Source organism: Erigeron canadensis, chromosome 2, assembly GCF_010389155.1.
Source record: "Erigeron canadensis isolate Cc75 chromosome 2, C_canadensis_v1, whole genome shotgun sequence".
Classification (NCBI taxonomy): Eukaryota; Viridiplantae; Streptophyta; class Magnoliopsida; order Asterales; family Asteraceae; genus Erigeron; species Erigeron canadensis.
This window is the reverse complement of record NC_057762.1, coordinates 45,172,474-45,189,418: the sequence shown is the minus strand read 5'-3', so window position 1 is coordinate 45,189,418 and position 16,945 is coordinate 45,172,474. Positions and strand designations below refer to the sequence as shown.

Here is a 16,945-nt window from a genome sequence, read left to right as displayed (position 1 = left end):
AAAAAAAAAATCATTCATCTCAATAATAAAAAGCTTTTCAATAATTTTTTTTAAAAAAAAAAGTCATTTATTAACTTATCATTATGGATGCCCTTAAATCCTATAACATGTAGTAGTCCCTTAACTTTCCGTTCAAAATGAGGTGCAAACCATTTTCATGAAAAAAATGAGGTACAGATGATTTTCATGAGAAGCGATATTTGTATCAAATTTATTGCATAGGTGATGTCTTCATTTTTTTCTTGTCCAAATCAAATACCAAGAGTATGTTTGCCATAAAAGTTTGGAGTTGTGGTTGTGGTCAGAGACTTAGAATTAGAGCTTAAAAATAGGCCAGAACTAGGGCTTCTATTTCAATCTTTCTTCCACCCGCTTTTATTTTAAAGACCTTTTGGGGGTTTCAAAAGCTTTTTGGGGTTGGAACTTTTAATTTAAAATGTATATCCAAACAAGACTAACTTAATAAATTGAGCTTCTTTTTAAAAGCTTGCAGCTTTTAAGCTCCTAAAAGTCCCAAAAGCCCCCTACCAAACAGATACCAAATGACTACCTTTTAGGTTCTTGCATAGGTGATGTTAAAGAGCTCTATGGTGAACACTCTGGATCAATGATAACTTCGAAAGATGCCTTTCATGGATACTATAATCTGAGTGTTCAATATTCCGGGGAAGACCGTTATAGAACTATATGAAAAACAATGAGCTTTTATTTTCATCAATGAAACAGTAAGCTGAAAAGATAATTTCACATGCGAATCTTCAGCCACAGTTAAGATCCGAGAGAACAAACTAATCTATCAACAAGTACAAAATATGACTAAGTTGACCATAATCAAAGAGTAATTCACAATTAAGTTTAGTATCTTGTCTTGACAGATTATAACCCGTCATTCGAGAGCATAAAGCCTGCCAAATATTTACTTGTACGAAGACTTTTTCACCAAATATTTGGAAAAAGTCGGTTTTTTGGTGGCAAAAAACACTATTTGGGATCCCCTTAAACTCCATAATTATTAATGATTATCTAAAATGTTGTGGTAATCACTGATCTTCACACTGTAATGCAACCTTAATATTGTGCAGAGTGCTTGAGATAAGTGTATTGACCGACTCCACAGATTCCACACTAGGCTGAGATGTGGGGGAATCACTTGTGAGAATCTGAAAACCAACTGTCAGCAAAGACCCGCCTTCCGAACTCTGATCCTCTGCCTTTGAAGTGATCACTAAAGGCCTTGTTTCCACCCCATCAGGTAGAATTGAAAACCCCGAGGGTAATATAGCAATGCTGCTAGAGTCACAGCCAGCCATTACAGATTGCATGTTGGTCACAGCCACTGGTGCGCACACGACCATGGACTCGTATGCGTTTGTACAACTATCTTGGACCATCCACATATTCTCCTTCGACTTCATTGTCTAGATTGAAACAGAAGGATAAATGGATGTAAGCTAAAGGATGCTTATCACAAATATCTCTTCATTCCATTAGTCTGCAAAATTGAGGTTGAAATGGGCGGGTCTGTCTGGTTGAAAAATAGGTTAATAGGTACGGATTAAGATGGTGAAATCTTTGTACCAGTTGAAACACGTAAGAGGGCTAGGTTGACTGACTAGAAACACTTCTTGTCCAAGATCTTCATTCGTAAAATATTGCGTACAATATGATTACAAAAGTTAAATTACTATAACAATAATCTGATTTATTTACGCCATAAAGAACACTTTGCATGGAGTCCAAGTTTCAACCCATTTGGCATCCACTTAAGCTAAAACATAACCCAAATAGAACCATTTACAAGTAAAGTGTGGTGAAAATGCTACATTACAAAAAAAGAAAGAAATCTTACATGGATGGAGACAGTATTTCCCCGAACTTGTCCTTTTGCCAAGTTGGCTATAGATTGCACTGGACCACCATTTGACAATATATCCCACTGAAAATTCAGATGATGATGTGAAGTTGGCTGGATTTTTTATTAAAACTATAACACAACAAAAACTTTTCATTCTTAGAAAGGTCTGAAAAGGAGTTTATGTGTACCTCATTCCTTCGGGTTTCATCCCTTAGGAAATCAAAAAGAAGAGTGTGAGAAATGGGCAACCATATAGAAGCTGCTGCACAAAGTATAACCCCCAAAGGTTCACCGGGATCATTTAGGTTCTTCCTGTAAGTTACCCTTACGTCATCTCCAGTCTTACATGGTATCTTTTTCCATGTGTGATAGCTTGATGCTCCTAGCGCTCGAGCAAAACTCGACGTCATTCTCTGAGCCAACTTTAAAATACTTTTTCTCCCAGCGAGTGTACCAATTCCTGATTAAATGTCCATATCATACATGGCTGTATTCAGGGAACGGTCATGCAAAAACAGCTTGAGGCAGCAAAATGGAAGGGTCAGATAAGGGTAACAGGTTAAATAGCTTCAGGTTGAACATGTTTATTTGTAGTATGGGTCAAATGGGCCAGGGCGAGTTGCTTGACACATTTGACCAAATTTCAACCATCAAAGTTCTTCGACAAATTTTACCACTTCCCCTTTTAGATAGATGTTTTATTATAAACCTTTTGAGATTATGAAAATGTACACAAAACAACCCAAACTGACTCATTTATAAGTAAATGAGTCATATTTTGAGTCATTTATAAGTAGATGAGTAGAAATTGCCAAATCTCAAAACAATGTATTTTCATAGAGCATGAAGAGATCCATATCTGTATACCACTAGAATCCTTCGTGGGAACATTTGTTGCAAGGAAAAATGCAAGACGCTCGCATTGTTGCTGCAATGTGGCCAACCAATGTCTTGCTCCAAAAGCAAGACCACTGTTGATGATTGCACGATACATAGAATGAGCGGTGCTTTTCTGGCATTCCAGATGTTCAATCCACGTCACCTAAAAGAACATGTTGGATTTATTTTCTGAATGGAAAATATATTAATCATTGATATCAATTTCCTTTTGCATATTTACTAGTTTCTATTTCAATTCATTCTATATTAACTGTGAAGAACAAAATGCAAAATGGATATATCAGAAAGTTCTTGAAGTACTACGCTTCTTTCCATTGAGAGGTTGTTATGCTTTACCTGACAGTGGCCGTTTGATTTGTCCTCAATGATACAGCCAGATGGACGTTTTCTACATCTAGCAAGGGATGCATCGATGTTTTTTTCTACATTGTCAATTGATACATCCACAATGACCCACTTATCAGCATTCAATTGCTTGGAAGATCTCACGAAATACACTTCTCTTGTGGCGACCAAAGGGGTTAGCATCTGCAACTCCGCAAACATCTGCAACCAATGTGAACAATTAACAAAGTTAGCTCAAATTCGAGTTGCAAATGCTAAAGAGTACACTATGAAGTATCTGACTCAAAGTTTTTATTCACCAATTGAACTGCGCCATTTCTGTTGGCACCCTCCCCACTGGAGATAACATCAAGAGTAGCTGCTTTTGAGATCATACATGGAAACATTTCTTCAAATTCTTTCTGAAATAACAAAGACAGTAAAAAATCACAACCAAAACCCCTCTAAAAGATAAATCTACCACCATACATCTTCATGTCCGCCAGAAATTCAAGAAGGCGATAAATTAGATGTAGCCCTGCTTTCCAGATAGCATGTGCGATCTGTGAAGCAAGGGAAATACCTTTTATCCATATCTATTCCTACTTAAATATTGCTAATTGATGCAAGTAGCAATTCTACCCACTTACTTATGAAAGAGAGCTGACTTTGGTTAACTTAATATCTCTAATAGGTCAGATGGGTATAAAAACAACTTGAAATAAAAGGGTCAAATGGGTCGAAAGTCATCCAGAGTGTATCATTATATTATTCAATGCATTTACACCTCGTTAATCATATTATAAAAAATTTTAGATTATATAAAACTATAGCTTTTGTAAACAGATTTAACATGTTAGTTATTTACAAATAAGCATGGTACTCTTTAAATGTGAGAAAACTTCTAAAGGTTTCTAAGTTTCTTATTTTATGGCGGTTTCTAGTCATTATAAGTCTCCTGCAGTGACAAAAATCAATGGCTGTTGGTTGACACTAGTGCACCGAATCTGATTTCAGTGGTGTTGGGTCACAATGTTATTTCACGGGGAAAAGTGTGATGTGTCAGATTGTCATTGGTGGAGAACAAAGAGTTATATCAGATTATGATTGGTGTAAGAGAGAGAGCATCGAATACTTTATATGATTCTGTAGATAGTTCAATTTTTTTGGAGAACAGGTATTTCAGACTGGGATGCTTCGACATACCCAAATACCTATTTTGACCCAGACTTTATCGACTTGTACCCAACCCATCCATTTTTTAACCTTTGGGTATTCAATTTAGTAACTGTGTTGAAACTAAAACAAGGCCAGTTGTAGGGCTGCAAGTTATTTGATGTTATAGGTGCATTGTACCACATCCATGAAACTCTGAACTAGACGTGGGAGATCGACAAAGACAACACCACGATCTCTAGATGCCTCGATGCTTCTCCTTGGTTGAACATTGCTTGAAGTCTCCATGGAGACCTCATTCAAGTATTTATCATAGTTAAGTATATCTCGACCTGTCTCCAAGCTCCGAATCCACAATGGTTCCCCAGCACTAGCCATCTTTACAAGCTCTTCGGTAGCTAAATTGACAATCTCCATTATTCTAGACTTTTCAAGCCCAAATACGCCACTACACAGATCTAATGAGCTTCTGTTTTCATGGTCATTTCGTGCAGAAGAGGAGTTTCTTGGTGATGTTCCCTGTGGATATTTCCCAATTGATGTCTTCAGCTTCTCAATCTACATACAACACCAGTTCATTATTGATTAAGGTTCATAACTTTAAATATACTAACGATTTGATAACAACCTCAGCTTTAAGTTTGGCATTTTCAATTTGAAGCTGTCGTTCATTAGTGTTAGCAGCGGCATCCTTGCTAGAGCTACCAAAGCCGCAGTTAGGACAAGTGCCCTTTTTAATTGTCTCCCTCAACAGCTTATTTTCATCACGTACTTTATCCATTTCTGATTTTAACAGCGAATTTTCATGGCGCTCTTGTATAGCCTGCAACAGCAACACAGTTAGTTGCTTTTTAATATAAATCTACAAGCAAATCTTTATTGGCTTGCATCTATAGAGGTTTCAGATTTTAACCCTCATTGGGTCTTGTTTAACCTAGCTAGGCTATTCTGAACAAGAATAATATGATATCAATTAGATTGTCATTTCACAATATTGAATATGGGAAACCTTAATTTGGGTCCGGCGATTTTGGAACCAGAACTTCACTTGTCTGGGATGAAGGCCTAACCGCTTGCTCAACTGTTGTCTTTGCTTCTCATCCGGATGAGGTGACTCCTTAAATAGCCTGTAAAAGGATGGTCAGACATTAATCTATAACACACCCATGCATGTTGAGCTGCTAGATTGTATATTGATCGTCTGATCCACTATACTTGTATGTTAAAACAATAATTAAGTGTGCATTTTCGTCCATGCCACCACAACTAGATAAGTGATATTTCATGTGTGATGCATCTTCTAAATAGAGAGAAACAATGATTTGGCAACATTTTAGTATAATCGCTACGGTTTGACACTAACAAGTGGTTACTCCAAGAATCAGTTGGTATATATATATCAATGCAAACTTCCCTCATATATCAGTGACAAACAGCCAACTTCATTTCCTCGGGATTCCGATAAATATTGGGTATCAGCCAAAAGGATTAAAGGAAGCTGGGAAACCAAACAAGCTCCGAGTATCAGATATCAAGAATGACAATAGCCTAATTGCGATTAGACTACATCTAAAATAGAGATTATTTAAGATTATGCTTACAGGCAAAATTGTATACATTTTGAAGGTCATTGAGAACATCAAATGACATAGGTAGAGTGACTTCCCACTACTCTTAAATTATTTGAAGCAGCAATTATGTACATCTCTAATAAGTTGAGTCATATCACAAACTCAAAGGACCAAATTTGTCAGTAAACACTCATCAAGACTATGGTATATTTAAATTAATTTTATATCATACATGTGACAAAATTGTGCTATGCTCCATCACATGATTCACATCACCTTTATTATATTTGTGGGCACACATGCTAAGGTTAGTTGTTGCTTGGCCTTTCTTGATTTAAGGTGATACACTTTCTTATTTTTATTATTAAAAGAAAGAGCTTTACATGATGTCCTTATTGTCCTATAGTTGTTTATATATTATTTGTACTATTGATTAGATTAACAATAAGCTTTAACTTTTTTTTCTTTTTTTGTTGGTGTATCTTAATTAAACCTGAATTAGTGATCCTATTCAATGTATCATGCATCTTAACCAACCACCTCCATTTACCTTATAAAAGATTCTTTTATTAGCTAATTAATTTGATGGACAGTCAACCTCTCACTCATTATCTAACATTCATTAAAATCAACATAGTTAATTTGTTCTAATTAAGCCGACTTACGCCAACAACCAAACGAAGGGTAAAAAAAAAAGTGAGATGACAATCGGAAACTATGGTTCCGATAATCTGATTAATTACTCTTCAAAAAGTGAGATAATCTAAGCTCACCTAACGGCCTGCTCAGATCATAATCGTATCACAACAAACTATTCTACATTTATCAAGGAACATATCAGATAAATATAAGAATCATTACAAACTAGTGATCGAGGATTATAGACAACAAATTACTTTCCGAAAACTATCTCGGCCTCCTAAACCAGTTAAGAAGATAATCTAACTTTGGGTACAACCAAAACCAAACTGCACCATAATTTTATGGTTACAGAAGAATTAAGTTTCTCAATGATTAACTATCGCCTAATTTATATGCATGTAAATGTAAATCATATGCTCGAGTTCCTGTGTGTGTAATGGCTGTGTTGTTAGGGCAAACAATAATTGAAAGAAAAAATAAAAATATATAATATATAAAAATAAAATAAAAAGAGAGTGACGTACGCTTCCATTTCACGAATTTGTTCAGCGGTGTGGCGGTGGTACTTTTTTCTCTTTTTAGTTTTATTTTTATTATTAGGATCATCATCATCTCCATCATCAACGTCAGGATCAGCGTCAAATAACTCATCATCTGATCGTGACCTCGCCGGTCCAGAATTCTCGCTGCTTATCTCCGTCACCGTCGTCGTCGTCGCCATCGTAGCATTAGCACCACCGACACCTTCTTCTTTCCGATCATCTTCTTCTTCTTCACGATATATTCCCTATCATGATTAAGACATATACATGTATATATATATACTTTTGTCGGAGGTCTTTCTGGAAAGGTCGAGGTATGTTTGTTTACATCCATATAAATAAATAAATAAATATATATATATATGCGTGTATTTATTTATATGTGAAATAAATCATTAAAAAAAAAAAAAGAAAAGGAAAAACTTACGAGAGTGAGAGAAAGAGAAGTGGAAGGAAAGAGGTCTTTAGTAGCAGAAGAAGTAGTCGGTGGAATGTTATTAGTTTTATCATTTGAAGAAGACATGACCGCGAGCATGTATAGATATAAATCGGCTAGGCAGTGTAAGTTAGTGTGGGCAGGCTGGTAGCTAAGGCATGGCGGTGGTGTTTAGTGGTGAAATTGTATGAAGATTGGGTGGTGGGTGGGTGGGGTCAGGGTTGAATAGGGGCACAACGGTTTCTTTGCTTTTGGTGAGTGTGCGAGATAACACGCAGAAAACACAATAGAGGAGGGGAGGTGACAAAAGGGGAGGGGCAAAGTGGTGAAACGAAGTGTGTGTGTGAGTGGGGGCCGGTAAGGGGTTGACCGTTTGATATTCTTGGACTAGTAACCTCCCGTCCTTCTCTAGTTCCCAACTAACTATACTTGTGTGTATTTTATTTTAAAAGTTCCAAATCAAATTCCGTTTTTAAACCCTCAATTTCTTCTGATTATGTCGTAATATTAGACACACATAGTCTTTGTGGTTTATCAAACATTACGAGTTCTATCCATATCTTTTAATATTACACCAAATGTACTCCAAATATGCTATTTTTATTCGGACATTTCCTTATCCAAATGTCCAATTGTCCATTTACAAAAACATGCATACCTTGAGAACGGTAGAACTAGCAATTTTTTATACGGACTTGTTAATACGACAAGACACTACCTGGTCTTAATAGGTTTTGTGTTTGACCTTAATAGTATTTGTGTCTTAACAAGTCCGCGTCTGTTAGACAAATCAAATTTGTGTCTTAACATGTCCAAACATGTTAAGACACGAAAAGACATGTTCTGCAATATACATATGTACTTAATGAATGTTAAGACACAACAAGACCTGATAAAACCCGATAACAGGTCTCTTATTCAATTTCTTATCGTACTAACAGGTTCAATGTAATTTAGTAAGTTTGATGTATTAAGTTTAAAATTTTTGATACAGTATGTGCATTATTATGTAATGGTGTTATGATTCCGATAAACTAAACTAAGTTGAACAATTTTATTGCATTTATGATTCTCATAAGGGTTGTTTTACCATTTAGGTAGATAATGGTAGCAGCCTATCTACTTATGTAGAGGTACGCTTGCCTATATCTTAACCTCTCTCACATACCGTTGAAGTATTGGAGCTCAAAATCCGATAACATTATTTTAGAAAATATAAACCGTGAAGAGTTTTTTTTATTAAAAATAAGGAAAAATTGAATTATATTAATATAAACACCTCCTAACCAACTAGTGGGGTAGATGTTACAAACTATACAACCAAAACATATACTGATATACAGCAGATGCACATTACATAAGATTAAAATTCGAACAGTTTTCCCATTTGATCTGGTTGTTCCCCGATCTGGCTTTATACAATAAGAATCCTGAAGTTTAATTTCCTTGTAACACTGTTTCTTCGTAAATCTTTGCAAACTCAAATATTTTTTCGTTTTCAGTCTTCCAAATATGCCAACAAGATACGAACATAATCCCTTTAAAAGCCTTCTTAGTCACTCTCCTGAGGCCGACATGTCTATAAAGATTAGTAATATCAAAGTGGAGAATAGATATATGGGAGATACCTTGCATCGTGTACATTAAACCGTGAAGAATTAATCAATTAATTTAATATGAAAAATATTTTCATGAATTATCAGTTAACTAGTAACTATTATGATATTTATTTCCATTATTCTGATTTGTTGTAAATTTTTAGTTTTCATTTATAGAAAATTTTGTTTATAATTTGAATTTTTTTGGGGCATTTTTTTATCGTCTTAGTCTGGGTACTTTAATTTTTAGGGTCATCACTAACACTAGCCCACCCTATCATCTCCACTCTTAGTATGAAGAAAACCACCAAAGGTGGAAAAAACTATCGGCGCAACATAATACTCTAATCTTTTATCACATGTGGAACCTGAAGTCAAAATTTTTCCTTTATTAAAGTCAATAGGTACTTCAATTCAACCACTTTGACCAAAGTTGATTGGTATAAGTAATAATAAGGACTTTTTGAAAAAACCTTAATTATATATCATTAATTTTTATGAAAAAACCCTTAAAAAACCTCATCAGGTTTTAAATCTAAATATCTGTGTAAAAACCTTTCATAGAATCTATACTAATCTTCAAATATTTGTCGATTGATTTTAATTTTATTGACGGATTTACCTTAGTTATAAGGTCGGATGGTCCATGGTATTGGTGGGGTTGAAGAGTCCCAAAATTTGGAAGTTACTAAATAAAAAGGTTGGACCCTTTTAGCATGTTGGCTTCCAGCAGTGGTAGGTGCAATTAATGTGGATGTCGATGGTTGTATATACTTTGTGTATGGAAAAGTACAAAATAATATACGAAAAAGATATTTGTACATAATACCATTTTATTTTATTATTTACGAGCATAGTACCCGCGCAATGTCCGACGATAATGGGCACGACGGTCTAATATTGCCAGTGACAATATTATTTCTGGTGACAGCGCTGTCAAGTCTCATATGGTGTAGATTGATGTAAAGGTGATAGTGGAATATTTAAAAAAATAAGGGCTTAAAGTGTTAATTACTAAAATAAATGTCAACGGCAATTCTGGTAATTCAAAGACAAAAATTACTAAAAATAGAAAGGGACCTTTTGCTTTATAAAGAAGTAGAAATAGATTGCTTGAAGTGTCAAATGGTCAAAGTAAGAGTTAATGTTCCTGATCGATCTTTTAAGACTATATTGTTATTTTATTTTATTTTCTAGAAAGACACCCGTAAGATATGGTGGTATAATAGTGACGTTGATGGTGGTGTGTGGCGGTAGCAACAGTGGTAGCGGTGACGATATAATGACGGCGTTGGCAACAACAATTGGTGGCGACGACGGTAGGGCGGTAGCAAAATGTGATGATGGACGGTGTTGATGGCGATGATGTGTGCATGTGTGTGAGAAAGAGAGACGTGCTTGTACGTTTCATTTGTCTTTGATGCGTTAAGCATGATTAGGGGTATTTTAAGAATATTTTCAAAAGTGTCTAATTTGTTTAAAATGGGAGGCTAGTATGTTTTATAAAATATAGTATAAATAAATATGTAATAACAAAACATGGTTTTGAGTCATATGTCCGAGTTTGTATTTAAGAATTCATTTTGTCTTATCAAAACTAGACTTATGTCTGCGCAATACGACGACGGTGAAGATAGTGATAGCGGAGGTGGTGGTGGTGACGGTGGTGGGGTATGTAGTGTAGACGGTGATGGTGGCGATGATAGTGGTAAATGTAAAAGTAATTGATATTGAATGTGATATTGTAGTTATATTAAGTGTTGGGGGATTTATAACTTAGATTATTTCATTAAAGGTATTATAGGTATATTAGATCAAAATGTTTAAATTAGTGAATAAAGGAAAAGAGTATTTTTTGGTTTTTCAAAGACAGAAAGTTTAAAGGAAAAAAAAGATGGTTTATTTTATTAGATAGTATAGATGAGATGTAAACAAACAAATAAAAAAGTGTCCAATCTTTGTATGAAGTTTATTTAATAAGACATGTTTCGTAAGTTTGATTTATTAAACCAATTTCACCTATGAATATACGAAATGATGAAAAAGGTGAAAATAAACAAAGGGGTTTACATGTGATTTTTAGAGGGTCATTTTATATTTAAATATGTGATTTCCAGAGGTAACTTGTGAGTGGAAAAAATTGATTCTATCATATATCTAGCAGCATTTTAATTTTTCCCGTAAACAAATGAGCACCCTTATATATGTAGCCCACATCCTCTTACTTTCAATTTTAATTTCATTTTATGGTCCTTGTAGTAATTTGATACTCCATATTTGAGAACCTTTATTAATTGTCATTTACTAATTTGTATGGTCACCGACAAAAAACGTTCCCGTGCTTAAAATGATAAACGTCAACATCTTTGTCTACTTCCGCTCCCTGTAGTTCGTTCATGGGCGGCTTCTCATTTAAATAATCTAAAGTCATTTAACATCTTTTGATTCGTTTGAAGCATTATGCATATTTTCATTTTCTCCTCTTATTTTAAAAGCTAGATCATATATATATATATATATATTTTATAGTTGAAAGAAACCATCATTTCCAGGTTATATAATGAAAACTTTGATTTATATCAATAATTTAAGGTCATGTCAAAGAGTATCGACGTTGACATCAAAACGTTGTGGCTTTGTGGGCCTCGAGTTAGATGGGTCTAATACTATTGATTCTTATTGGGGCAAAGCATAAAGGCCCAATCCTTGTGTGGGCTTTCTGGACGCCCACACATAACCATTAACCACACAACATTCGCTTTTCAAATGAGGAAAATTCCATTGGTTGGCTCGGATATTTTTTGGACGCCCCCAATTTTAATTTTATTATATTGTTTATCCTCTTAAATATATATTATTGGTTCGGATCCATCAGCGTCTGACAAGATCTGTTTTCGGGTAATTATGTTTATGCAGTAGTATATATGTAGTAGTATTGTGCAATATGCAAATGACTTATGAGCAATTTACTTTGCTTTACATGCAAACTTAAGTAAATACTTTATAAAAAACAGCAGTGATGGATAACATAGGAGTATGGATGACCTGCCCGATGTCGAAATACCTACAAGACGAGATTGCGAAACGATTCATGCTCTACAAGTCATGGGAAATCCCATCAAAACCCGAGTTTTTCAAACAACATTCGAATTCAATCAAAGCAGTTGTTGGAAACGGATCCTATGGAGCTGACTCCACTTTGATTGAAGCACTTCCATGTCTAGAGATCATCTCGAGTCATAGTTCTGGTTTAGATCAAATCGATTTAGTGAAATGTAAAGAAAAGGGTATCAAGGTTGCATCCACCCCTGATGCCTTGACTGATGAAGTTGCTGATTTGGCCATATTACTAATTTTAGCTACTCTTAGAAAGATTTGTGCTTCTCATCAGTTTGTTAGGACTGGATTGTGGAAGCAACGAGACTTCGAATTGACAACAAAGGTACGTTATATCTGCATATACTCTTCTATATGTTACATTTGAGTATTTGCGTTGCTAAATTTGGTCGAGTCTTTTGTCGCATTGTTTAAGCTCTGTAATCAATATAATTAAAAAGTCTTGACAGATATTTTTGAACGATAAATCTACTCTACTCATATACTAGCCCAAATAATCCTAAAATCACCCATGCCTGGGGCTGAATCCTGAACTTCTCCCTAAAAGATAAAAGCTTTTACTAAGTAGGTTAACCCTACGTTGGCTAACGTCTTGGTGTATAGTTTTAACGTCTTTTCAACAAGGTAAATTTGGAAAAACAGGACAAGTAGACTATCTTTTTGGGCTAAGGAAATACTGCAACTTCCTTGCCTAGAACTTTACAAAAACAATTTTGCAGGTTAGTGGAAAATTAGTAGGGATCATTGGCTTAGGAAGAATTGGCTCAGCAATTGCAAAGAGATTGGAGGCATTTGGTTGTCCAATTAGTTATTACTCAAGATCAAAGAAACTGGATATATGTTACAAGTATTATTCAAATGTGATTGAATTGGCTTCCGATTGTGACATCCTAGTGGTTGCTTGTTCTTTAACCAAAGAAACACGACATATAATCAACCGTGAAGTGATTAATGCGTTGGGGCCAAACGGGTTTCTCATTAACATTGGACGAGGAGGTCATGTGGATGAACCAGAGCTTGTGTCCGCTCTTGTTGAAGGTAGGCTAGGTGGGGCTGGACTCGATGTGTTTGAGCATGAACCCGAAGTGCCTGAGCAATTATTTCATCATGATGATGTAGTTTTGTCGCCGCACGTGGGAAGTTGCACGGTTGAAACCCGCAAGGCTATAGCTGACCTTGTTGTGGCAAATCTTGTGGCTCACTTTTCTAACGAACCATTGCTAACGCCTGTTGAACTTTGAAGGGTCATGTCTGTTAAGGCAAATTTGCATAAAGTTTGATTTTTTTACGGTCATAGTGGACACTTTAGACCATGTCACATTCATCGTGTGATATTTGATTAGATACATATGGTAAATCGCTTATTATGCTTGCTTTACATGTGAATTTGGGAATGCTTGTCTTATTATAAATCTTAATACCAGTAGAATAAAAGGAACTTGATGCTTTTCTTTGGTTGATTAGGTAGATAATCTCATTAATTTGAACAGATTTTTGTTTCAGATTTATATAAATCAAATGTCAGAATACTTTTCTTTAAACATATACATATACATCTTTCAGTTTTTAGAGAAATTCAAATATGTGCGAACACCACTAGGGACCTCACTTTACCAAAATTATGGATTGCCCAAAAACTTGATGCACCATCACCTATACTATTGTCACTACTAAAGTAATGATCATATTATGTTCTTTAATTACCTTTTCTTTTTAATCATAAGAAAGGCAAATATCATTCTTCGGCTATACAATGCAAATTATTTTACACATTTGTCCTGGGCTGAATGCACAACCTCAATACTTGTTGGGCAGGGCTAACTAGCTAACCCACATACCATTCTTTGGCTATAAGCCTTTAATTAGTTGTTATTTTCTTAAATCAGAAACAAGGGAAACAAAATGCATCAAATAGTAGTAATCTGAACTACGAAAAACCAACAAAAAGATAACTAACAACATTTTACAAGCTAACAAACCACCAATTTCTAAGGAACATAAGCTAACCAGATAAGCTACAAAATCTAAGATATGAACACATACTTTTACCTATGGGTTAGGATTACTACTTATGATTTAAGACGAAATAAGAGAAGAAGCCCCTTTGAAGATGAGGAAATTGAGTGTCTCCAAAGTAAAGTAGATAAAAGTCCCTTTGGTGTGGGTGAAGAAACATCCAAAATTTGATCCCACCACACATTGCCATCCATTCCCATATTTCTTGTCCAACTCCTGTCACCATATCATTAATACTAGTATTACTCTATGATTTTGCTACACAAGGTAGAGCTCATAATATAGAGTACTACATTGTTGTACATAAAAATAACCTTATTTAATTACAACCGTATAGTCCTAGAAAATATTGCATCTTTATTAAAGATTTACAGTTCACAATACCAAGATGCATATACATACATATATTTGAGGGGAAAAAAAAAAGAAGAAGGAATCTTGAAGGTAAAAGGTAAAATTAAAAAAAGAAAGAAAAGAGTTCTAATTACCTTTTTGATATGGGCAGCAATGGATTTGCAGTCGATAACATCATAAAGATCCAAAGCTTGAGAAGCATAAGCCATGGCTTGGACCTGCATCTTGATTGGCATATCTGTATCATCTACTAGAGCTTTACCTTCCAACATTTTTTTTTCACACTTTTATCCACGACTCTTTAGCAGATCTTGAGATATGTAAAATCCAAAGTTTTTGCAGTCAGGTGTATTTAGGTGGATCAGTTAAAAAGATAATACGAGTATATAGAATAGTAGATATATATGGATATAGATATAGTTGTAAAAAGAGAGGTGGCAGTGAGATGAAATGACTATTTTCATACTCATCCAATATAAATTTAGACATTTTTCCTTAACTTTTTTTCGTAAAAATAAAATAAACAGTGACGCTATCTTTAGCCTTTTCTAAAAAATATGATAAATGTGACATAAGTTGATGCACATCTCTAGTACTCTTAACTATTATATATGCATCTTTATAACATAGACTTATCGATCATGTATCTATAGAGAAAAGGGAGTGTACCTCAGACGCACCCTGTTTGAGTAGGATTTCGCTGTTTAAAAAATACATTTTTTATACACACCATATGAGGTGAAACGATCATAAACATGTCCTTATTTAACACATGGCAGGTAACAATGATTGGATGATTAAGAACTATTGGGATAATGATTGGAGTAATTAATGGTTGGTAACCTTAATCCTGAGTGTATAAGGAGCAATGGTGTAGTCCGAAAAAAACATCGGCAAATAGCATCGGCAAGTATCGGCAAATCGATTTCCTACACCCTTTCCTTTGGCAAAAATCAACAAGGAGCATCAGCAACTTCAATCGGCCAAGTTTGGCCGTTGCATATGAACATTGGAGGGTTTTGGGAGAAGTGCTTTTGACTTTCTTTCTCACTTTTATATATATATATATATATATATATAAAAGTGAGAAAGAAAGTCAAAAACACTTCTCCCAAAACCCTCCAATATATATATATATATATATATAAATGAGTGGTAGAGTGGTGGGTAATGCTTAAATAGATAAAGATATAGCTGATCGGTAAGTTTTTTGGCAAAGCCATGTGTCATTATTTTAATGGATGTGTTTTTGTCAAAACATGCTACAATCGGCACTACACCCTTGCCCCTAAGTAGATACGATGTTTGTGATTTGTTGCTTTCTTTAACCTTGTTTTTGTTAAGTTTATCTATGTTTTTATACTTTAAACTATCACGAAACTCGTGCAATGCAGTGGGGATGGTGGTGACAGCGATCTGATGGCAACAACAACTAGTGGTGATGGTGACAACTATTGGTGGTGGTGACGTCGACGTTGAATGGTGTAGGTTGATATAAATGTAATTAATGTATATGCCGTATTTGAGATATTTTAAAAGGAAAATTTTTAATGTGTAACTTAGTTAGATAGTAATTTGGGGTATAAATTAGTTTATTAAGAGTAAATTGCTATTTTTAGTAACTCTTTGTAAAAAAAATTTATTAAGAACAACTATATCATTTTCAAACCAACTTTATCCTAACTTTTCTAAAAATGAGAGGCTGAAGAATTTTTATATGGTAGTAAAGATTAATGAACGGTGAAGGTTTATTGTTACAAAAATATCCAAAACTTGGCTCTAATATAAACTCGTGGGTCATTTTCTAAACTTGTAGTAAGTACATGCAGTTGAATGTTAACGGCGTTCGGCGTGAAAAGTGCACGTTGTTAAATAGCAAATGTACACAAATTATAACGATTATATTATTTGGTAGAATAGAGTAACACTCCGGTGAGAACATGTTTAAAATAAGAACGGTGAGAACACTTAAAAACATTATTTTGATGCATTAAAAGTTCATAAACTAACATAGTGCATAACTAATTATCATTATTGAAGTGTTTTACAACACGTTGATCCGTCAAAATAAAAAAAATCACGTTTTTTGTTGGATGCATCATTTTGATGAATATGCATCCAAGATGGATGCACAAAACAAAAAACATTATTTTCTCGATTTTGAGAGACCAATGTGTTGTTAAACACTTAAATAATGATAATTAGTTATGCACTATGTTAGCTTTATGGACTTTTAATGCATCAAAATGTAGTTTTTAAGTGTTCTCATCGGTTTTTATTTTAAGACTGTTCTTATTTTATTTTATTGTTACTTGGTAAAATATATGTTACATATGTTTTTTTTTTTTTTTAATTTATAGAGTTGATATTTTAATACTAGAAATCAAGGAGTATGTAATATTCTAACTTTTTTA

The 16,945-nt window shown here is 34.5% G+C and overlaps 3 protein-coding genes across 6 annotated transcripts; 1 reads left to right on the top strand and 2 right to left on the bottom strand.

Moving 5' to 3' along the window:
• Positions 1-688: 688 nt before the first annotated feature.
• LOC122587123 (homeobox-leucine zipper protein GLABRA 2) lies at positions 689-7,866 on the bottom strand. The gene is made up of 11 exons (XM_043759206.1): positions 7,438-7,866; positions 6,993-7,255; positions 5,265-5,382; positions 4,884-5,078; positions 4,436-4,813; positions 3,400-3,501; positions 3,092-3,301; positions 2,723-2,897; positions 2,044-2,315; positions 1,850-1,936; positions 689-1,418 (listed from the first exon to the last, which is right to left on the bottom strand). The coding sequence occupies exons 1-11, from the start codon at positions 7,543-7,545 to the stop codon at positions 1,041-1,043; spliced, it is 2,286 nt and encodes a 761-aa protein (XP_043615141.1). The 5' UTR covers positions 7,546-7,866; the 3' UTR covers positions 689-1,040.
• A 4,017-nt stretch (positions 7,867-11,883) lies between these two features.
• LOC122588587 (glyoxylate/hydroxypyruvate/pyruvate reductase 2KGR-like) lies at positions 11,884-13,566 on the top strand. Of its 3 annotated transcripts, none has more exons than XM_043760727.1 (3): positions 11,884-11,942; positions 12,062-12,486; positions 12,881-13,566. In XM_043760727.1, the coding sequence occupies exons 2-3, from the start codon at positions 12,064-12,066 to the stop codon at positions 13,400-13,402; spliced, it is 945 nt and encodes a 314-aa protein (XP_043616662.1). In that variant the 5' UTR covers positions 11,884-11,942; positions 12,062-12,063; the 3' UTR covers positions 13,403-13,566. The 3 variants fall into 3 exon arrangements, with proteins under 3 accessions (XP_043616662.1, XP_043616663.1, XP_043616660.1); XM_043760728.1 differs by having other exon boundaries at positions 11,898-11,942; positions 12,059-12,486; XM_043760725.1 differs by having other exon boundaries at positions 11,912-12,486.
• Positions 13,567-14,096: 530 nt separating this feature from the next.
• On the bottom strand, positions 14,097-15,253 carry LOC122589741 (dynein light chain LC6, flagellar outer arm-like). 2 transcript variants are annotated; one of them, XM_043762069.1, is made up of 3 exons: positions 15,201-15,253; positions 14,666-14,841; positions 14,097-14,393 (listed from the first exon to the last, which is right to left on the bottom strand). In XM_043762069.1, exons 2-3 carry the CDS (start codon positions 14,801-14,803, stop codon positions 14,238-14,240), a joined length of 294 nt encoding a protein of 97 aa, XP_043618004.1. In that variant the 5' UTR covers positions 14,804-14,841; positions 15,201-15,253; the 3' UTR covers positions 14,097-14,237. The 2 variants fall into 2 exon arrangements, with proteins under 2 accessions (XP_043618004.1, XP_043618003.1); XM_043762068.1 differs by lacking the exon at positions 15,201-15,253 and having other exon boundaries at positions 14,666-14,960.
• Positions 15,254-16,945: the final 1,692 nt, after the last annotated feature.

Excerpts from the sequence above, each read along its gene's own strand:
- LOC122587123 (XM_043759206.1), bottom strand. The coding sequence starts at position 7,545 with ATGCTCGCGGTCATGTCTTCTTCAAATGATAAAACTAATAACATTCCA. Across the intron at positions 5,383-6,992 it reads CAAATTCGTGAAATGGAAGC|GCTATTTAAGGAGTCACCTC; the intron begins GTACGTCACTCT and ends ATCCTTTTACAG. Across the intron at positions 2,316-2,722 it reads TCCCACGAAGGATTCTAGTG|GAATTGGTACACTCGCTGGG; the intron begins GTATACAGATAT and ends ACATTTAATCAG.
- LOC122588587 (XM_043760727.1), top strand. The coding sequence starts at position 12,064 with ATGGATAACATAGGAGTATGGATGACCTGCCCGATGTCGAAATACCTA. Across the intron at positions 12,487-12,880 it reads ACTTCGAATTGACAACAAAG|GTTAGTGGAAAATTAGTAGG; the intron begins GTACGTTATATC and ends ACAATTTTGCAG.
- LOC122589741 (XM_043762069.1), bottom strand. The coding sequence starts at position 14,803 with ATGTTGGAAGGTAAAGCTCTAGTAGATGATACAGATATGCCAATCAAG. Across the intron at positions 14,394-14,665 it reads TTGCTGCCCATATCAAAAAG|GAGTTGGACAAGAAATATGG; the intron begins GTAATTAGAACT and ends ATATGGTGACAG.